The sequence below is a fragment of the Oncorhynchus nerka genome, linkage group LG7 (assembly GCF_034236695.1).
Source record: "Oncorhynchus nerka isolate Pitt River linkage group LG7, Oner_Uvic_2.0, whole genome shotgun sequence".
NCBI classification, from domain to species: Eukaryota; Metazoa; Chordata; class Actinopteri; order Salmoniformes; family Salmonidae; genus Oncorhynchus; species Oncorhynchus nerka.
The window spans coordinates 25190819-25212412 of record NC_088402.1 but is presented as its reverse complement, the minus strand read 5'-3'; the positions used below and the strand labels follow the sequence as shown (position 1 = coordinate 25212412).

At 46.6% G+C, this 21594-nt stretch overlaps 1 protein-coding gene across 1 annotated transcript in view; it reads left to right on the top strand.

Annotated features, from left to right (window-relative positions):
* LOC115131463 (trichorhinophalangeal syndrome I) overlaps nucleotides 1–21594 on the top strand; it is a 186877-nt gene that overhangs the window by 37392 nt on the left and 127891 nt on the right. Inside the window, 2 exon segments of the mRNA XM_029663208.2 lie at nucleotides 5186–6291; nucleotides 10398–11545. Of these exon segments, the coding sequence (XP_029519068.2) occupies nucleotides 5186–6291; nucleotides 10398–11545 (2254 nt within the window).

Sequence of the window (21594 nt, the reverse complement as noted above, 5' to 3'; positions counted from 1 at the left end):
ATGACATATTTTGAATCACGTTGCTTCCTTACAAATGAGCCTCTGTATCGTTGTGTTTGGCCTAATGTCTCTCTACTTCTGAGGTGTAACAGGAGACGACGCGGGGTTCACTCTCGCCCGCCTCTCCTCCACTCGCAGCTCCGTCACTGACTGACTGACTGCCGGGGTTACTAGGCATGCTATTGATTATAGCCCAGTGGACTGCAGAAAAGTACATTTGATGCGTCTGAAATGGAAGGTGTGAAATGGTTTCTCTATACAATGCAATTGTCCCTTTACAATACAGTTTTACCATACAATTTTTAAAAAAATCTTCGGGGGATTCTGTGTATATATTTCTGTGCAATATTATTACATTTGTATGATAATCGTCTGCGAGTAAGATTGAAGTTCTGTGGGTGATCTTGCCATTTTCATGGGTTGCTTACTTTGTTGGAATGGGGTGTTATAGTCTCAATTAGCGGGTTGAATGGGAATACGAGCACACCTTTGTGTTCAGAATAGGTCATCTGCCAGAAGCCTCTTTTCTTCCTATCTGCTATCTTAATGTTTGCGTCCCCAAAGGCACCCTATTCTCTACATAGTGAACTACTTTTGACCAGAGCCCCATGGACCCTGGTCAAACATAGTGCGCCAAATAGGGAATAGGGTGCCATTTGGGATGCTGACCGTCTTCTGAAAGACCTGTCATGGATAGGGTTGGGGCAGGAGTGTCAGTCTCGTTCATCAGGCTTTAAACTGATGGAGCCTCTGAGAGTTGACTTAACAACACTATCTCGCTATACAAGTCCTTGTACTGTTTGTTCATGCTGTACATATTACTGTCTGCATATTTCTTTCTTGCTGTCTTAATGGCATAACATGTTGACTAGTGTGGTGTGATGAGAAACAGACTTGAGTGAACTGTCGTTTCAACCAGTTTTTAACCGCTGGGTAGCTTTTCCATGCACTGGTAAACAGGCCTATGTTTGGTTTTCTGGAAACTTTTTCTATCGCATTTAATCACTGTTGACCCGCAGGACCTCTATACTATGTGGTTGCAGCAGAACTCATGGCACCACCTCAGCCAAGGTAGAGATTAGAAAACACGAGAGGAAAAACCATAGCCCATATCTACTGCTGTATTCAGGCCCTGAACCTGGAGCTACAGCCCATACCTACTGCTGTATTCAGGCCCTGAACCTGGGGCTACAGCCCCCACCTACTGCTTTATTCAGGCCCTGAACCTGGAGCCATAGCCCATATCTACTGCTGTATTCAGGCCCTGAACCTGGAGCTACAGCCCATACCTACTGCTGTATTCAGGCCCTGAACCTGGAGCCATAGCCCATACCTACTGCTTTATTCAGGCCCTGAACCTGGAGCCATAGCCCATACCTACTGCTCTGTATTCAGGTTCTGAACCTGAATCAAGAGCCAATACCTACTGCTCTGTATTCAGGCCCTGAACCTGGAGCCATAGCCCATACCTACTGCTCTGTATTCAGGTTCTGAACCTGAATCAACAGCCCATACCTACTGCTCTGTATTCAGGCCCTGAACCTGGAGCCATAGCCCATACCTACTGCTGTATTCAGGCCCTGAACCTGGAGCCACAGCCCATACCTACTGCTCTGTATTCAGGCCCTGAACCTGGAGCCATAGCCCATACCTGCTGCTGTATTCAGGCCCTGAACCTGGAGCCATAGCCCATACCTACTGCTTTATTCAGGCCTTGAACCTGGAGCCACAGTCCATACCTACAGCTCTGTATTCAGGCCCTGAACCTGGAGTCACAGCTCATACCTACTGATCTGTCTTCATGCCCTGAACCTGGAACCATAGCCCATACCTACTTCTCTGTATTCAGGTTCTGAACCTGAATCAACAGCCCATACCTACTGCTCTGTATTCAGGTTCTGAACCTGAATCAACAGCCCATACCTACTGCTCTGTATTCAGGCCCTGAACCCGGGGCCACAGCCCATACCTACTGCTGTATTCAGGCCCTAAACCTGGAGCCATATCCATACCTACTGATCTGTCTTCATGCCCTGAACCTGGAACCATAGCCCATACCTACTTCTCTGTATTCAGGTTCTGAACCTGAATTAACAGCCCATACCTACTGCTCTGTATTCAGGTTCTGAACCTGAATCAACAGCCCATACCTACTGCTCTGTATTCAGGTTCTGAACCTGAATCAACAGCCCATACCTACTGCTCTGTATTCAGGTTCTGAACCTGAATCAACAGCCCATACCTACTGCTCTGTATTCAGGTTCTGAACCTGAATCAACAGCCCATACCTACTGCTCTGTATTCAGGTTCTGAACCTGAATCAACAGCCCATACCTACTGCTCTGTATTCAGGTTCTGAACCTGAATCAACAGCCCATACCTACTGCTCTGTATTCAGGTTCTGAACCTGAATCAACAGCCCATACCTACTGCTCTGTATTCAGGTTCTGAACCTGAATCAACAGCCCATACCTACTGCTCTGTATTCAGGTTCTGAACCTGAATCAACAGCCCATACCTACTGCTCTGTATTCAGGTTCTGAACCTGAATCAACAGCCCATACCTACTGCTCTGTATTCAGGTTCTGAACCTGAATCAACAGCCCATACCTACTGCTCTGTATTCAGGTTCTGAACTGTCCATTCCTCCACACTTTTTTTAATGATAACATGTATTGTTGTCTCTTCTGCATAAGGCATATTGTATTTTATCTTGTAAGTGCTTGAGGTAGGCACAATAACAGACAAGGAGCACCATAATATAGGAAAATAAAGGGTAGTGGTGGGGGTGAAAGGAGGTAAGGGGGGAAGAAAAGGTTGATGTGAATTGCCTGGTACAGTAGGAACAGTGCAGATGCCTGGGAGCAATACGAGACCATTATTATGTCTTTTGATGGGGAATTGGAATGGTAATGTCCTGCCCATTCCCCTGAAGTTTTCATGTAATTGTACGGCATATAAGGAATAAAAAACTTTTCTCTTTTATGAGTCGGGAGACATTTCATGCTAAATCGCCCTCCTGTGGCGAGGAACTCTAGCTGGGTATAGAACGACTGTAGCTCTGCTCATGCTGCTTCCTAGTGACATTACGAAAGAGACAGATGCAGTGCTTCTGGGCCAGGTAATGAACATTGCTTCAGAATATTCTTTTGTCTGAGATGTGATTAAGGATGAATTCACATTTTTTGAAGGGTTTACGTTAATTCAAAGTTCATTAAAAGTAAAAAATCCCAAAGATTCTTCTACTCCGCGTGGGGGTGGGATTTGATGGACTATTTTGTTTACCCACTAGGTCTCTCTGGTATTCTTCTGAACATTGATTTGTTGTTGAATGCTAATACTGTTGCTTGAAGAACTATTTACCCCTTCTTGTTCAAGCTGGTCAGGTAAATGCTCTGTCTTGTGTAGTAGTTTTGAGTTAGTCTTTGGGCTAATTTTAGGAGAGGTTAATGAAGCCATTTCAAGGGGTGTGATTCGATAATGAGGCCTTGTTGGAAAAGTGTTTCCAATCTCTGGGACAAATTTACACAATCCCCACAGTTTTCAGCCCAGTTTAATTTAAACTCTCGTAAGTGTTAGTTTTCGGGGTCAGAGTCTGTCGGCTGCGGATTGTAACACGTTTATTAACTACGTGTTTTTTGTGCATTGAAGTCGTAGACCCAGAGAACAAGTTCAAAAGAATTCCTTTAAAACACCAGGCCAGTTCTTCATTGTTTCATTGTTGATTAATCACGAGTTAATTCATTTATTTTGATTCATAACATGATTTGCAGTCGTAAAATTCCACTTTGGCCAGAGGGATGGGAGCTAACCAACAGTGACTTGGTAATGATAGAAACAGGGTGTGGTGACTGTTGAGATTTCGGTTGCAGATTACATTTTTCCTACGGCTTTTACGAACACGGGTGAAGGCGTTGCCCCTTACAAACATAAATTGCTTTATTTAATACCCATTTGCTTTACAACCTATATTAGGAAACTACTCTCCATATTTTTCACTGGAGAAGAAATGAGACTGGGATTATGAGAAATTCTTAGCACTCTGGATGGAGAAAATTGGGGTTTAGTGAATTAATACACACACACACACACACACACACACACACACACACACACACACTGAAACAAACTCTGAAAATTGCTCTCATGCTGATCCCCTCCATCCCCTCCCTCCATCCAAATTTAATTCAGTTTGTGCTGCAGCAAAGCCGACTAAATGGTTTATTTTATTTTGAGTGCAATTTCGTACCCATTGTATGCTTGACATAAACATGGACAAATTATTTTGTTGAACATTGACTGTAATTCAACTCTATAATCAGTTTATACATTCCAATTTCATTCCTTCTAACTTAATACTCAACTACTTTCACAGCCACTTCACAACCCTTATCAGTAACTATAGGCACAGATTGTATTTATCAAAATGCCATCAACAAAACTCAGCGTCTGGCGTCGTTACTGCTTATAGAGCATGAGTTCTGTTTATGGCCCAGAGCTGAACGGCCACCATTGTTTTAAGTACAAAAATACCTTCTTTTTTAGCTTTGTTGTATTTAATGGAGGAACTCTTGAATGTTTTATTTACTGATTGTGTGAGAGAGAGAGACGTGAAAAAAATAGAACCACCATAGTCTCCATCTTATTTGATACAGTGTCCATCTTATTTGATACAGTCTCCATCTTATTTGATACAGTCTCCATCTTATTTGATACAGTCTCCATCTTGTTTGATACAGTCTCCATCTTGTTTGATACAGTCTCCATCTTATTTGATACAGTCTCCATCTTGTTTGATACAGTCTCCATCTTATTTGATACAGCCTCCATCTTATTTGATACAGTCTCCATCTTATTTGGTACAGTCTCCATCTTATTTGATACAGTCTCCATCTTATTTGGTACAGTCTCTATCTTGTTTGGCACAGTCTCCATCTTATTTGATACAGTCTCCATCTTATTTGATACAGTCTCCGTCTTATTTGATACAGTCTCCATCTTATTTGATACAGTCTCCGTCTTATTTGATATAGACTTCAATTGAAGTGGTTCTTGAAAAGAGATCCAGTTCACTTATTCATTTTCCCTCATTCCTCTATCCATGTGTTTAATATACTGTACTTATTCCTCAATGAAGCGTGACACTAAAACATTTCTCTTGTCTGTCTGTGTGTGCTGCTTGCAGATATGGTGAGGAAAAAGAACCCCCCTTTGAGAAGCTTCGGTGGTGAGGAGGAAGGAGAAGGAGAGACTCTGGCCTCGGAGGCCACTGGGCCGGATAGCGAGGACAGTGCGGGGAGCCAGGCCTCAGAGCCTAACGGTGCCGACGGGCTGCTGCCAGCCGAACCAGGCCGGGCCCATGTGCCGGTGACAGACAATCAGGAGGACCCCTCCTCCTCCCCTGGCTCTGTCTCAGGCTCCATCGAACAGGATGGAGGAGGAGGGAGGGGGGATGGAGGAGCAGGAACAGGAACAGTGCCGACAGTCGGCAGCGACACGCCTGGCTTTAATTACCCCAGCCACAAGAAGGGAGGAAATGTAGCGTCCTTCCCCTGCCATGAGGTGACAGACTCAGATCTGCCGGCGCTCGCATCCCGGGCCCAGCCCGATGGGGCTGTGTCTCTGTCTCCGTTCAGATCAGAACCAGATGAGGGGGGAGGGGGTCAGGCACGCAGCCCGGCTGGGGAGCTGCTGCTGGGGGAGAGGGGGGAGGCCGGGGAGGGAGGAGGGGTAGAAGGGGTGCTGCTGCTGGGTGCCCAGGGGAGGGGCTACAGCAGTGCCAGCGGCGTCATCGTCCAGGGCGTCACCCGTAATGGCGAGGACAGGGACCCCTCCTACAGCCCCACAGGAGGTCTCTCAGGTCACCAGGATGGTATGGATAGCTCTGGATACCCTTTGCTACGCCCTCTCCACCCACACAGGGGGGTAGGTGAGGGGGCCGAGGACACCATGCCCAGTCCCCTGGGGCCCGAGACAGGGGTAGCCCCTCCTTCCTCTCCCAAATTGCAGGACTTCAAGTGCAACATCTGTGGGTATGGTTACTATGGGAACGACCCCACGGACCTGATCAAACACTTCCGGAAGTACCACCTGGGCCTGCACAACCGCACGCGGCAGGACGCGGAGCTGGACACTAAGATACTGGCCCTGCACAACATGGTGGGCTTCTCCCCACAGAGCCTCCACGCCAAAGATGCTACCCGGCCCCCGTCCCACGCTGCCCTGACCGGAGTGCTACAGGATGCTGCAGGGTCCACACGGTTGTTACTCAACGGCACCTACGACGTACAGGTACATATGCTCTGCACACCATTTTGTATCAACTCTTTGTATAATTTTGACATGATTCGCATCAGTTTGTGGGCATTCAACAGTGTGTTGGTTAGTGGGTATGTGTTTGTTTTACATAACCAGAGAAACTCAAAGTATCAGAATGCCCGTCAGTAGTACTGTATAATGGTAGATTCCCTGCCCGACTAGATGCCCAGGCGTAGCATTGCATCAACCAATTGTTACCTGACACATCATCGACTGTGCAGCCGGGAATCAGATTGCTGTATCATATGATGTGGTTAGCTTATATGTAAAATATTTATCCATGCGTTGTGTATCTGGCAATGTAGTCAGACAGGAACTCAACCATTCTCTGCATTGAGACCCAGGCCAGCCATGGTTTGAGACTTAGTGGGACACTTGAGTCATCAGAGTGACTGGGTCAAAGGAGAGAGGCCTCATGGGAACTGTAGTCTGTTTTATCACTGTCATAAATACATCTCAACTTGAAACATTACATTCATGGACTACAGTTTAGCCGTTAGTTTAAAGCTGAAAGATGTAACTTTTTGGGCCACCTGACCAAATTCATATAGAAATGTGAGTTATAGATATGTCATTCTCATTGAATGCAAGTCTAAGAAGCAGTAGATATGTTCTATGTGCGCTATTTCTATGCTCCCCGTTCTTTAGATTTTGTTACTATCGGTTTTGTACACCAGCTTCAAACAGCTGAAAATATTATATTTTTGGTTATTGAAAAGCTGCTTCACTGTGGTTTAGATGGTACAATGATTCTCTACAATATGCATTGCTTGCTTTGTCACAAACTGAAATTAGACTAACTATTGGATTTTTAGCAAGCAGGACATGGTGGAGCGATTTCTGAATATTTACCTTTAATATCCATGAAAACGCCTGCCAAACATATATTGCACACATGGACCATACAGTACCCCCACTGTTTGGGAGTTTGAAAGATATTATCTAATATCTCCAAAAGAAAAGAGCCATACGTGACTCGGTGCTATTACCAACCTCTAATTTGAAAGATATTTCTTAGTAATCGTTGTCTCACTATCCATATCAATTGGGTGCCACCGGGTTTGAATATTGTCACTATGAAATAAAAAAATAAAAAAGTAGAATCAAAAACACTATTCTGTATTCATCCCCTAGTGGAATTTTCCATGTGGTAATAGCGAAGGCTGCTCATTTGTCATTACCCAATGAAAAGGGGGGAAAGAGTGTAGGGAAAGGAGAGGGAGCCAGTGAAAACAGGCAACTCGATTTATTTTAAACGAGGGGTAATGAACAGATGTCAGAGCCATTCATCTGCACAGCTTTCGCTGCATGCGGTTTCTCCCTCAACTTCAACAATGTCATGTTTACAATTCGAGTGGCGTATTTAACTCCAGTGTTCCTTAAAAATGAGGTGCCTTTGGCCCGGGGTCTGGGCCTCTAAATGCCATATCATACAGCAGGAAGGGCTATTTGTCCTTAAAGCCCACCAAGGATTGTAATTACCTCTAAATTAGTTTTCCCCCTTAAAGAAGTCTGACTGTCTCGGACAGCTCACTATGAGGCTGTCACCTTTTCTACTTTCTCTCTAGCACTCATCTGGTGTGTGTGTGTGTGTGTGTGTGTGTGTGTGTGTGTGTGTGTGTGTGTGTGTGTGTGTGTGTGTGTGTGTGTGTGTGTGTGTGTGTGAAGAAAATTCCTCCAAAAATGACTGACTTGTCTATCAAGTTTTTGTGTGTGAGTTGGCATGTGCTTCTGTCTCTGTGTGTGTGAGTTGGCATGTGCTTCTGTCTCTGTGTGTGTGAGTTGGCATGTGCTTCTGTCTCTGTGTGTGTGTGAGTTGGCATGTGCTTCTGTCTCTGTGTGTGTGAGTTGGCATGTGCTTCTGTCTCTGTGTGTGTGAGTTGGCATGTGCTTCTGTCTCTGTGTGTGTGAGTTGGCATGTGCTTCTGTCTCTCTGTGTGTGAGTTGGCATGTGCTTCTGTCTCTGTGTGTGTGAGTTGGCATGTGCTTCTGTCTCTGTGTGTGTGAGTTGGCATGTGCTTCTGTCTCTCTGTGTGTGAGTTGGCATGTGCTTCTGTCTCTGTGTGTGTGAGTTGGCATGTGCTTCTGTCTCTGTGTGTGTGTGAGTTGGCATGTGCTTCTGTCTCTGTGTGTGTGAGTTGAGTTGGCATGTGCTTCTGTCTCTGTGTGTGTGAGTTGGCATGTGCTTCTGTCTCTGTGTGTGTGAGTTGGCATGTGCTTCTGTCTCTGTGTGTGTGAGTTGGCATGTGCTTCTGTCTCTGTATGTGAGGGGAGTCAGAATGTGTGTATATGTGTCTGTGGGAGAACAATCTGGTGAATGCCAGACTCGTGTGGTGTCTCATACAGACTTTTTGCATATTGTTATTTTTGGGAAAGTTTTGAGTTCCCCAGGAATTCACACCCTTACTGTTCCACACCCAAGTGAATGTTATGGATGGGCATTTATGTTTAGTCTACTGCACATGTTCACATACAGTATGTAGGATCTTAATTTGAGCCAGTCTGCTACAGCAGGAAATTTCCTCTGCAGCAACAGGAAATGCAAATTATTATGTGGATTATAATTAATGGACATTTTTTGTATGGCTTTGATACATTTTTCATGAGAGCAAAAAGTGGTAGGTACTGACTTAAGATCAAACATCTGTAGTCTTACTGCATTTAGAAGGCAGTGAAAAGTAGACTTTATAGTTGCAGGATTATGAACGAACGTGGTGCATTCAATTATTTCAATTGTTTCACAAGCCCCATATTTTCCCACTTAAAATCCCCAAACTTGATTAAAATACACAAAAATGAAAATACATTTCATTCCATAGTAGACATGTTCTGGTATTACAGTGTATTTATTTTATTGCTCATATTTCAGAGGACGTTTCACTTGACTGACTGGAGCGGTCATATAATAAATGGTGTATGTAGCTAGTCTCTTCAGGCAGTTTTAGGAGCGACCGACTCTGTTTCAGTCATTACATATCGTCTAGAAAGTGACGTCAGGCTGCTTTAAACCACATGAGGATCGAGACCTCCCACTTATACACACTGGATAGTCTACCAATTACAAAACCTCTCTGGCTCCGGGATATTTCACACAGCCGCCCTTATGTTTTCGATTTGAGACGCTTTGTTGCAGACTTCGAGGTCAAGGTGCGTAGGATGTTGAAATTCAGGGAACATGTTTGACTGCAAGGTTGGTTTGGTTTGTTGCGTTTACTAGACAACAACCTTGACGGCTGATCCCTGCGAGGCACTCTCGATGTTCACACCTGCAGGACCATTTTCATGCTTTTTGGAAATAGAGGGTGGATTTGTTGTGTATTATTAGGGAACAGGTGTTTCTTTAGCAGTATTCAGATATAAACCCCTTCTTTCTACCATACTGCTTCTGGTTGGCTGTATTGTCAACTTGAGCATCAAAACAATCTCAGTTTGCCATTTCCCTTGTTGAATAAAATGAGGGAATTCATTTGTAACAAAGCGTAATAGACTGCATTGTTATACAGTGTGTATTACCATATAAATGAGCCGCAGTTATCGCAGGTGTTCAAGTTCTATCGACTCTTCACATCGACTCCATCTGCTCAATTCAATTCCTCTTCACTTTATCATTGAATCGCTGGTCATGGAATTGTGACATCTGATAAACCATTCTAAACTGAGCTCAACTCTGTGTAGATATAGATGATAAGCTGTTCTCTTTATTCCTGGTCTTTCTGTGATGAGTTTGGGTTGGTGTTGTCAGGATGGTTTTTCTCCTGTGTCTGTGTGTAGGACTGACTGACTCACATATTGCACTTTGTCTGTGTATTGCTCTGGGTTTATTTTGTATATCTTTATTATTTTCACAGATGAAAAAATATATGATGAGGGTTAAAAGAGAAATGAGAAGTGCATGGGGATTGTAAATCACCTTCCCCTTTCACATATTTATCAACAAATAAAGAGTAGGATTGTGATAAATAATTGTTGCAAATAAAACGAAGAAAAAGAAAATATAAGATTCAGGTAAATCAGCGGAAGAAAAAATACATTGAAGTGAAATGAGTTGATGTCTCTTCCTCTTCTTCATTGTGTTCCAGGTGACGCTGGGAGGCACCTTCATTGGCATCGGGAGGAAGACTCCGGACTGTCAGGGAAACACCAAGTACTTCCGCTGCAAGTTCTGTAACTTCACCTACATGGGCAGCTCCTCCTTGGAGCTGGAGCAGCACTTTCTGTCTGCCCACCCCAACAAGATGAAGTCCCACCCCCCACAGCTGCCCAATGACGACAAGCCCTCGGACAGGAGGGGGAACTGTGTGACACGGGGCGGTGGTGCAGAGGGGGCGGAACCGGGAAAGTGGGCGGACCGGGTGGCGGTCCGTGCGGAGGACGACTCGGTGGCTGGCTACTCTGTTCCCATCCGCGCCACCGACTCCCCTGGCTGGACGGGGACCGACGGCGGCGCCACAGCGGCGGACTATTACTGGTGTAAGTACTGCAGCTTCAGCTGTGAGTCGCCCAGCTCACAACGTCTCCTGGAGCACTACGAGAAGAGACACAACCAGCCTGGGGGAGGAGGGACCAGGGAGGGCAGCCCAGCCGAGAGGGAACGAGGAAGCAGCAAGGCCAGGGACAGAGAGAGAGACCCTGATCGAGACCTGACCCCCCACAGCCGGAGGAAAGACAAGACAGGAATGGGTGGCACACCGGGGGCAACAGACCCAGAGACGGTGGTGACCAGCTACAACTGCCAGTTCTGTGACTTCCGCTACTCCATGAACCACGGGCCTGAGGTTATTGTGGTGGCGCCTCTGCTCCGCCACTACCAGCAGGCCCACAGCATCCATAAGTGCACCATCAAGCACTGCCCGTTCTGCCCGCGTGGCCTCTGCAGCCCCGAGAAGCACCTGGGGGAGATTTCCTACCCGTTCGCCTGCAGGAAGAGTGCCTGCTCCCACTGTGCCCGCCTCCTACTCCAGCTGTCTCCCCAGGACATCTCCCCGTCCCCCAGGCCCAGTGTCACCCACCTGTGTGACCAGTGTCCCTATGCCACCAGCGACATCGACCTGCTCCTGCTGCACTACGACAGCGCCCATGCCACCCATGGCGTGCTGGAGGTCAAGCCCGAGGAGGAGGGCGCAGAGACGGGGAGGATCTCGGCCCCCAAGGGCCCTCACGGGGAGCACTCATGCACCAAGTGCCATTTCATCACAGATGTGGAGGAGGATATCTTCCGTCACTACAGGTGAGTAGTGGGGAGTTGAGTCTATTTGCAGACGTTGCTGACATGTTGTAGTTAGTCGACCAGTCAATTAGTTAAGGTTTGGTTCAGCTTCGCATTGTAAACCTGATTTTCATTGATAAAAATGAGTGTGGTATCATGCATCATGGCTTAGTGCTAGAGTCCAGCTAGTGTAAGCATTGTTTACATGGTTCTTAATTCAACTTTGGGTTATGAGATGATCTGTTGTGACGTTGAAGTAAATCCAGGTTTGCTCATAATGAGCAGCAGATTTGCGCTGACACACACAGTACATGTAGTTAATCAACTTTAGGGAATCGATAGTGAAATGTTAAAAGTCAAGTAATTCAATAACCCCTATGTGGGCTTAGATTTAGTCTGGCCTTTGCCAGGTGTGTGTGTATGTGTGTATGCATGTGTGTATGTATGTGTGAGTGTCTCTGTGCTGCCTTCCTGTGTGCCTGTGTATCGGGGTGGGTTATGGAAAATACTCTGCAACTGAACCATATAATAGATAACTGAGCCACTGAAATCACTCTATTACCTTCTATTACACATCCACATAAGATATGAATTACAGAGCATTTCTCCTTTTCAGATCAGCGGCCTGTTTAGATTCGGCTGTTTGGGAATGTATCGATAGAAGCGAGTCTTGTGCAGTAGCTCGATCCATATGTCTGCTTGAAGCCTTTACAGACGCAGTGCCAGAGCGCTGACAAATCAATTGTGGTAAATCTAATAGAAGTGCAATGCAGGAAATGTAAAACTTGTATTTCAGGTTTTAAAAGGCTTCTGATGTTTGTAATTTCCACTTTGAAATTACCGACTTGATTTTCCCTTCACGAAAAATGTATCAACCCGTACAAAAATGTCCATGAATTATAATCCACATTTCCTGTTGATCACTTGTTGGAGGCTTAATTTCTATAATACTTGTAAAATGCTCACCGCTTGAGGCTAAGTGTTAAAGGTTGAAACAAAACAGCTAAAAGGGCCACCCTCAGTGTGTGAGAAACAGGGTCTTTCTTGAGTGTGTGTGTGTGATGTCCATCATGATCTGTAGACCCTGGAAGGTTTGTTCAGGTGGGCTCGGAGGGGCTCTGTTTCCAGACCCTGATGTTGCTGTGTGTGTGTCTGTCTGTGTGCCTGCTGAATAAGGTGCTTTTTGTATTCAGGCCTCAGAGCCCTAATGCACAGAGGAGAGAGCAGAAATCAGACCTGCTTCTGCTGGGGTTCCCAGGAGATACCCCGCCTCAAACACTGTGTGTGTGTGTATGTGTGTGTGTGTGTGTGTCAAATCAAATCAAATCAAATCAAATTTTATTTGTCACATACACATGGTTAGCAGATGTTAATGCGAGTGTAGCGAAATGCTTGTGCTTCTAGTTCCGACAATGCAGTGATAACCAACAAGTAATCTAACTAACAATTCCAAAACTACTGTCTTATACACAGTGTAAGGGGATAAGGAATATGTACATAAGGATATATGAATGAGTGATGGTACAGAGCAGCATACAGTAGATGGTATCGAGTACAGTATATACATATGAGATGAGTATGTAGACAAAGTAAACAAAGTGGCATAGTTAAAGTGGCTAGTGACATAAGAATGCAGTCGATGATCTAGAGTACAAATCAAATCAAATCAAATCAAATTTTATTTGTCACATACACATGGTTAGCAGATGTTAATGCGAGTGTAGCGAAATGCTTGTGCTTCTAGTTCCGACAATGCAGTGATAACCAACAAGTAATCTAACTAACAATTCTAAAACTACTGTCTTATACACAGTGTTAGGGGATAAAGAATATGTACATAAGGATATATGAGTGAGTGATGGTACAGAGCAGCATACAGTAGATGGTATCGAGTACAGTATATACATATGAGATGAGTATGTAGACAAAGTAAACAAAGTGGCATAGTTAAAGTGGCTAGTGATACATGTATTACATAGGGATGCAGTCGATGATGTAGAGTACAGTATATACGTATGCATATGAGATGAATAATGTAGGGTAAGTAACATTATATAAGGTAGCATTGTTTAAAGTGGCTAGTGATATATTTACATCATTTCCCATCAATTCCCATTATTAAAGTGGCTGGAGTTGGGTCAGTGTCAATGACAGTGTGTTGGCAGCAGCCACTCAATGGTGGCTGTTTAACAGTCTGATAGCCTTGAGATAGAAGCTGTTTTTCAGTCTCTCAGTCCCAGCTTTGATGCACCTGTACTGACCTCGCCTTCTGGATGATAGCGGGGTGAACAGGCAGTGGTTCGGGTGGTTGATGTCCTTGATGATCTTTATGGCCTTCCTGTAACATCGGGTGGTGTAGGTGTCCTGGAGGGCAGGTAGTTTGCCCCCGGTGATGCGTTGTGCAGACCTCACTACCCTCTGGAGAGCCTTACGGTTGAGGGCGGAGCAGTTGCCGTACCAGGCGGTGATACAGCCCGCCAGGATGCTCTCGATTGTGCATCTGTAGAAGTTCGTGAGTGCTTTTGGTGACAAGCCGAATTTCTTCAGCCTCCTGAGGTTGAAGAGGCGCTGCTGCGCTTCTTCACGACGCTGTCAGTGTGAGTGGACCAATTCAGTTTGTCTGTGATGTGTATGCCGAGGAACTTAAAACTTGCTACCCTCTCCACTACTGTTCCATCGATGTGGATAGGGGGTGTTCCCTCTGCTGTTTCCTGAAGTCCACAATCATCTCCTTAGTTTTGTTGACGTTGAGTGTGAGGTTATTTTCCTGACACCACACTCCGAGGGCCCTCACCTCCTCCCTGTAGGCCGTCTCGTCGTTGTTGGTAATCAAGCCTACCACTGTTGTGTCGTCCGCAAACTTGATGATTGAGTTGGAGGCGTGCGTGGCCACGCAGTCGTGGGTGAACAGGGAGTACAGGAGAGGGCTCAGAACGCACCCTTGTGGGGCCCCCCGTGTTGAGGATCAGCGGGGAGGAGATGTTGTTGCCTACCCTCACCACCTGGGGCGGCCCGTCAGGAAGTCCAGTACCCAGTTGCACAGGGCGGGGTCGAGACCCAGGGTCTCGAGCTTGATGACGAGCTTGGAGGGTACTATGGTGTTGAATGCCGAGCTGTAGTCGATGAACAGCATTCTCACATAGGTATTCCTCTTGTCCAGGTGGGTTAGGGCAGTGTGCAGTGTGGTTGAGATTGCATCGTCTGTGGACCTATTTGGGCGGTAAGCAAATTGGAGTGGGTCTAGGGTGTCAGGTAGGGTGGAGGTGATATGGTCCTTGACTAGTCTCTCAAAGCACTTCATGATGACGGAAGTGAGTGCTACGGGCGGTAGTCGTTTAGCTCAGTTACCTTAGCTTTCTTGGGAACAGGAACAATGGTGGCCCTCTTGAAGCATGTGGGAACAGCAGACTGGTATAGGGATTGATTGAATATGTCCGTAAACACACCGGCCAGCTGGTCTGCGCATGCCTGAGGGCGCGGCTGGGGATGCCGTCTGGGCCTGCAGCCTTGCGAGGGTTAACACGTTTAAATGTCTTACTCACCTCGGCTGCAGTGAAGGAGAGACCGCATGTTTTCGTTGCAGGCCGTGTCAGTGGCACTGTATTGTCCTCAAAGCGGGCAAAAAGTTATTTAGTCTGCCTGGGAGCAAGACATCCTGGTCCGTGACTGGGCTGGGTTTCTTCTTGTAGTCCGTGATTGACTGTAGACCCTGCCACATGCCTCTTGTGTCTGAGCCATTGAATTGAGATTCCACTTTGTCCCTGTACTGACGCTTAGCTTGTTTAATAGCCTTGGAGGGAATAGCTGCATTGTTTATATTCGGACATGTTACCAGACACCTTGCCCTGATTAAAAGCAGTGGTTCGCGCTTTCAGTTTCACGCGAATGCTGCCATCAATCCACGGTTTCTGGTTTGGGAATGTTTTTATCGTTGCTATGGGAACGACATCTTCGACGCACGTTCTAATGAACTCGCACACCGAATCAGCGTATTCGTCAATATTTTCATCTGACGCAATACGAAACATGTCCCAGTCCACGTGATGGAAGCAGTCTTGGAGTGTGGAGTCAGCTTGGTCTGACCAGCGTTGGACAGACCTCAGCGTGGGAGCCTCTTGTTTAAGTTTCTGCCTGTAGGCAGGGATCAACAAAATGGAGTCGTGGTCAGCTTTTCCGAAAGGGGCGGGGCAGGGCCTTATATGCGTCGCGGAAGTTAGAGTAACAATGATCCAAGGTTTTACCACCCCTGGTTGCGCAATCGATATGCTGATAAAATTTAGGAGTCTTGTTTTCAGATTAGCTTTGTTAAAATCCCCAGCTACAATGAATGCAGCCTCCGGATAAATGGTTTCCAGTTTGCAAAGAGTTAAATAAAGTTCGTTCAGAGCCATCGATGTGTCTGCTTGGGGGGGGATATATACGGCTGTGATTATAATCGAAGAGAATTCTCTTGGAAGATAATGCGGTCTACATTTGATTGTGAGGAATTCTAAATCAGGTGAACAGAAGGATTTGAGTTCCTGTATGTTTCCTTCATCACACCATGTCTTGTTAGTCATGAGGCATACGCCCCCGCCGCTCTTCTTACCAGAAAGATGTTTGTTTCTGTCGGCGCGATGCGTGGAGAAACCCGTTGGCTGCACTATTCTCTACAGTATATACATATGCATATGAGATGAATAATGTAGGGTAAGTAACATTATATAAGGTAGCATTGTCTAAAGTGGCTAGTGATATATTTACATAATTTCCCATCAATTCCCATTATTAAAGTGGCTGGAGTTGGGTCAGTGTCAATGACAGTGTGTTGGCAGCAGCCACTCAATGTTAGTGATTGCTGTTTAACAGTCTGATGGCCTTGAGATAGAAGCTGTTTTTCAGTCTCTCGGTCCCAGCTTTGATGCACCTGTACTGACCTCGCCTTCTGGATGATAGCGGGGTGAACAGGCAGTGGTTCGGGTGGTTGATGTCCTTGATGATCTTTATGGCCTTCCTGTAACATCGGGTGGTGTAGGTGTCCTGGAGGGCAGGTAGTTTGCCCCCGGTGATGCGTTGTGCAGACCTCACTACCCTCTGGAGAGCCTTACGGTTGAGGGCGGAGCAGTTGCCGTACCAGGCGGTGATACAGCCCGCCAGGATGCTCTCGATTGTGCATCTGTAGAAGTTTGTGAGTGCTTTTGGTGACAAGCCGAATTTCTTCAGCCTCCTGAGGTTGAAGAGGCGCTGCTGCGCCTTCTTCACGACGCTGTCAGTGTGAGTGGACCAATTCAGTTTGTCTGTGATGTGTATGCCGAGGAACTTAAAACTTGCTACCCTCTCCACTACTGATCCATCGATGTGGATAGGGGGTGTTCCCTCTGCTGTTTCCTGAAGTCCACAATCATCTCCTTAGTTTTGTTGACGTTGAGTGTGAGGTTATTTTCCTGACACCACACTCCGAGGGCCCTCACCTCCTCCCTGTAGGCCGTCTCGTCGTTGTTGGTAATCAAGCCTACCACTGTTGTGTCGTCCGCAAACTTGATGATTGAGTTGGAGGCGTGCATGGCCACGCAGTCGTGGGTGAACAGGGAGTACAGGAGAGGGCTCAGAACGCACCCTTGTGGGGCCCCCGTGTTGAGGATCAGCGGGGGAGGAGATGTTGTTGACTACCCTCACCACCTGTGGGCGGCCCGTCAGGAAGTCCAGTACCCAGTTGCACAGGGCGGGGTCGAGACCCAGGGTCTCGAGCTTGATGACGAGCTTGGAGGGTACTATGGTATTGAATGCCGAGCTGTAGTCGATGAACAGCATTCTCACATAGGTATTCCTCTTGTCCAGGTGGGTTAGGGCAGTGTGCAGTGTGGTTGAGATTGCATCGTCTGTGGACCTATTTGGGCGGTAAGCAAATTGGAGTGGGTCTAGGTGTCAGGTAGGGTGGAGGTGATATGGTCCTTGACTAGTCTCTCAAAGCACTTCATGATGACGGAAGTGAGTGCTACGGGGCGGTAGTCGTTTAGCTCAGTTACCTTAGCTTTCTTGGGAACAGGAACAATGGTGGCCCTCTTGAAGCATGTGGGAACAGCAGACTGGTATAGGGATTGATTGAATATGTCCGTAAACACACCGGCCAGCTGGTCTGCGCATGCTCTGAGGGCGCGGCTGGGGATGCCGTCTGGGCCTGCAGCCTTGCGAGGGTTAACACGTTTAAATGTCTTACTCACCTCAGCTGCAGTGAAGGAGAGACCGCATGTTTTCGTTGCAGGCCGTGTCAGTGGCACTGTATTGTCCTCAAAGCGGGCAAAAAGTGATTTAGTCTGCCTGGGAGCAAGACATCCTGGTCCGTGACTGGGCTGGGTTTCTTCTTGTAGTCCGTGATTGACTGTAGACCCTGCCACATGCCTCTTGTGTCTGAGCCATTGAATTGAGATTCCACTTTGTCTCTGTACTGACGCTTAGCTTGTTTAATAGCCTTGCGGAGGAATAGCTGCATTGTTTATATTCGGACATATTACCAGACACCTTGCCCTGATTAAAAGCAGTGGTTCGCGCTTTCAGTTTCACGCGAATGCTGCCATCAATCCACGGTTTCTGGTTTGGGAATGTTTTTATCGTTGCTATGGGAACGACATCTTCGACGCACGTTCTAATGAACTCGCACACCGAATCAGCGTATTCGTCAATATTTCCATCTGACGCAATACGAAACATGTCCCAGTCCACGTGATGGAAGCAGTCTTGGAGTGTGGAGTCAGCTTGGTCTGACCAGCGTTGGACAGACCTCAGCATGGGAGCCTCTTGTTTTAGTTTCTGCCTGTAGGCAGGGATCAGCAAAATGGAGTCGTGGTCAGCTTTTCCGAAAGGGGGGCGGGGCAGGGCCTTATATGCGTCGCGGAAGTTAGAGTAACAATGATCCAAGGTTTTACCACCCCTGGTTGCGCAATCGATATGCTGATAAAATTTAGGGAGTCTTGTTTTCAGATTAGCTTTGTTAAAATCCCCAGCTACAATGAATGCAGCCTCCGGATAAATGGTTTCCAGTTTGCAAAGAGTTAAATAAAGTTCGTTCAGAGCCATCGATGTGTCTGCTTGGGGGGGGATATATACGGCTGTGATTATAATCGAGGAGAATTCTCTTGGAAGATAATGCGGTCTACATTTGATTGTGAGGAATTCTAAATCAGGTGAACAGAAGGATTTGAGTTCCTGTATGTTTCCTTCATCACACCATGTCTCGTTAGTCATGAGGCATACGCCCCGCCACTCTTCTTACCAGAAAGATGTTTGTTTCTGTCGGCGCGATGCGTGGAGAAACCCGTTGGCTGCACCGCCTCGGATAGCGTCTTCCCAGTAAGCCATGTTTCTGTGAAGCAGAGAACGTTGCAGTCTCTGATGTCCCTCTGGAATGCTACCCTTGCTCGGATTTCGTCAACCTTGTTGTCAAGAGACTGGACATTGGCAAGAAGAATGCTGGGGAGTGGTGCGCGATGTGCCCTTTTTCGGAGTCTGACCAGAACACCGCCTCGTTTCCCTCTTTTTCGGAGTCGTTTCCTTGGGTCGCTGCATGCGATCCATTCCGTTGTCCTGTTTGTAAGGCAGAACACCGGATCCGCGTCGCGGAAAACATATTCTTGGTCGTACTGATGGTGAGTTGGCGCTGATCTTATATTCAGTAGTTCTTCTCGACTGTATGTAATGAAACCTAAGATAACCTGGGGTACTAATGTAAGAAATAACACGTAAAAAAACAAAAAACTGCCTAGTTTCCTAGGAACTGCATAGTTTCCTAGGAACGCGAAGCGAGGCGGCCATCTCAGTCGGCGCCGGAAGTTCCGTGTGTGCGCGCGCGGGATGGAATCAGTGCCTAGAATGGAATTAATGGAACGGAATGGTTTCCTTATGTTTGATGTGTTTGATACCGGTCCATTGATTCCATTCCAGCCATTACAATTAGCCCATCCTCCTATAGCTCCTCCCACCAGCCTCCACTGCTGCATGTGTACAAATACATGTTGTTTCCACCTCTGTTTTGTATTTGTCTCTGTGTCTTTGTACATATTACACTCTGTTCCGTTCAACTACAATACATATCTGGATATGTGGTGTGTGTCTGTGAGTTAGCATTTCGTGCATGATGTCTGGTGTGCAGGAAGAGCAAAGCTTACCGCATGTTCCCAATTGAAACAGTTTGCACGTATATTATGATGACATTTTTTTATGTTTTTGTTCATTTTGGTCTTCGGCAGGTTTTTTCCGTTTGTTCGTGCACACGTTTTTTTATTGAGGCAAACTCTACGCCCCTTGGTCGGTGATTGGTCAGTAGTATTACTCCTTTAGTCTTAAAGGAAGTGTTTGTTGTTATTCAATGAGAGACGACTAGTTTTTCATGCACATTTTTTCACTTGAGAAATACTGCACCAAACATTTTATTTAGATGTAAAATTGCAAGACTAAGACCTCCTGGGAAAAAAAACTGGTTAAAATGAATGACACGTTTCTTGATTTATCTTAGGTTAATTCTGACTATTTTGAGGAAGTGTTTCTGGCTATGTTGTTGCTACGGTGGCTCAAGAGGGACAAACAACAGGAATGTTTACGCTTTTTTCTCGCTTCCAAGCGAAGGTCTTTAAGTAGTATGAGTGCACAGATGAGTTATGCTTGGACCAAAGAGAACCTATGTACTGTATGCAGTGGCCTGCTCTGGTCTGGCTCTGTGCTGTAGATTTATGTGCTGTCACCACCTCACTCACCTCCAGACCCCCGCCCACCCTGCAGCCTGGACGTGAACACCATACTGATGCAGAGCCGTCTAACACACACACACACACACACACACACACACACACACACACACATACACACACACACAGCCTACCCACCCTGTCTGTGGCCATCCCTTTATATCAACCTTCAGTGAGAGCAGAGAAGAGCAGAGGGGGAACATTCTCCATCTTTCCTTAAGGAACAATGAAGTGTAATATTGAGCAGCACAGAACACACATGTTACATTATCAGTCAGCCTTTAGGGCTTACAGCATCGTTACCCTGCACAGCACAGGTATGGAAGACTTCCACTGTAACATGTTTTACCCTCAGCCTCTCCAGTTCCACAGCCTCTGCAGTTCAGTCTCCCCCAGCCTCTCTATTTCAGTCCCCCAGCTTCTCCAGTTCAGTCCCCCAGCCCCCCAGTTCAGCTCCCCAGCCCCCCAGTTCAGCTCCCCCAGCCCCCCAGTTCAGCTCCCCCAGCCTCTCCAGTTCAGCTCCCCCAGCCTCTCCAGTTTAGCTCCCCAGCCTCTCCAGTTCAGCTCCCCCAGCCTCTCCAGTTCAGCTCCCCCAGCCTCTCCAGTTCAGCTCCCCCAGCCTCTCCAGCTCAGACCCCCCCCCCCCCCACTGTTCTGGATCATTAGTCTCCTCTCTCTGCATCCTGCCTAGTGTACCTGCACAGGGGGAGGAAAACCCTTCCAGCTCCCTCCTCCTCCTCCACAGGGAGAGGTGTACGGGGCAGCCCAGCTACCAGTCGTGCTGGGCCAGAGTTTCCATTTCCTCTGTGATGTCAGGGTATCTGTCCGTCACCCTGGTGTGATTCAGTCCAGTTCGCCCCACAGGTCTGCATCTGCCGACCGGCCCTCGTAAAACACCCAGTATTAAGTGTGTTCACTGGTGTATAGCTAAGGGAGTTTCATTTCATAGCCCACAAATTACATCCACTCAATAATTTTACTGACACAGACATTTTTAATTTTTTTTACCAAATCACTGAAATCATTTTTATGTATTTTGGAGAAAGTGCAGATTTTTGATACGGCAGTCATGTTGAGAGCAGCGGTTTAATACCATCAATGGTCGTGGAAATTAAACACAAATTAGTTTTTGCCACCTCTCTATCTTTTCTCTTTACTCTCTTTCTCTGTCACACACACACACACACACACACACACACACACACACACACACACACACACACACACACACACACACACACACACACACACACACACACACACACACACACACACACACACACACACACACAGCCTACCCACCCTGTCTGAGGCCATCCCTTTAAATCAACCTTCAGTGAGAGCAGAGCAGAG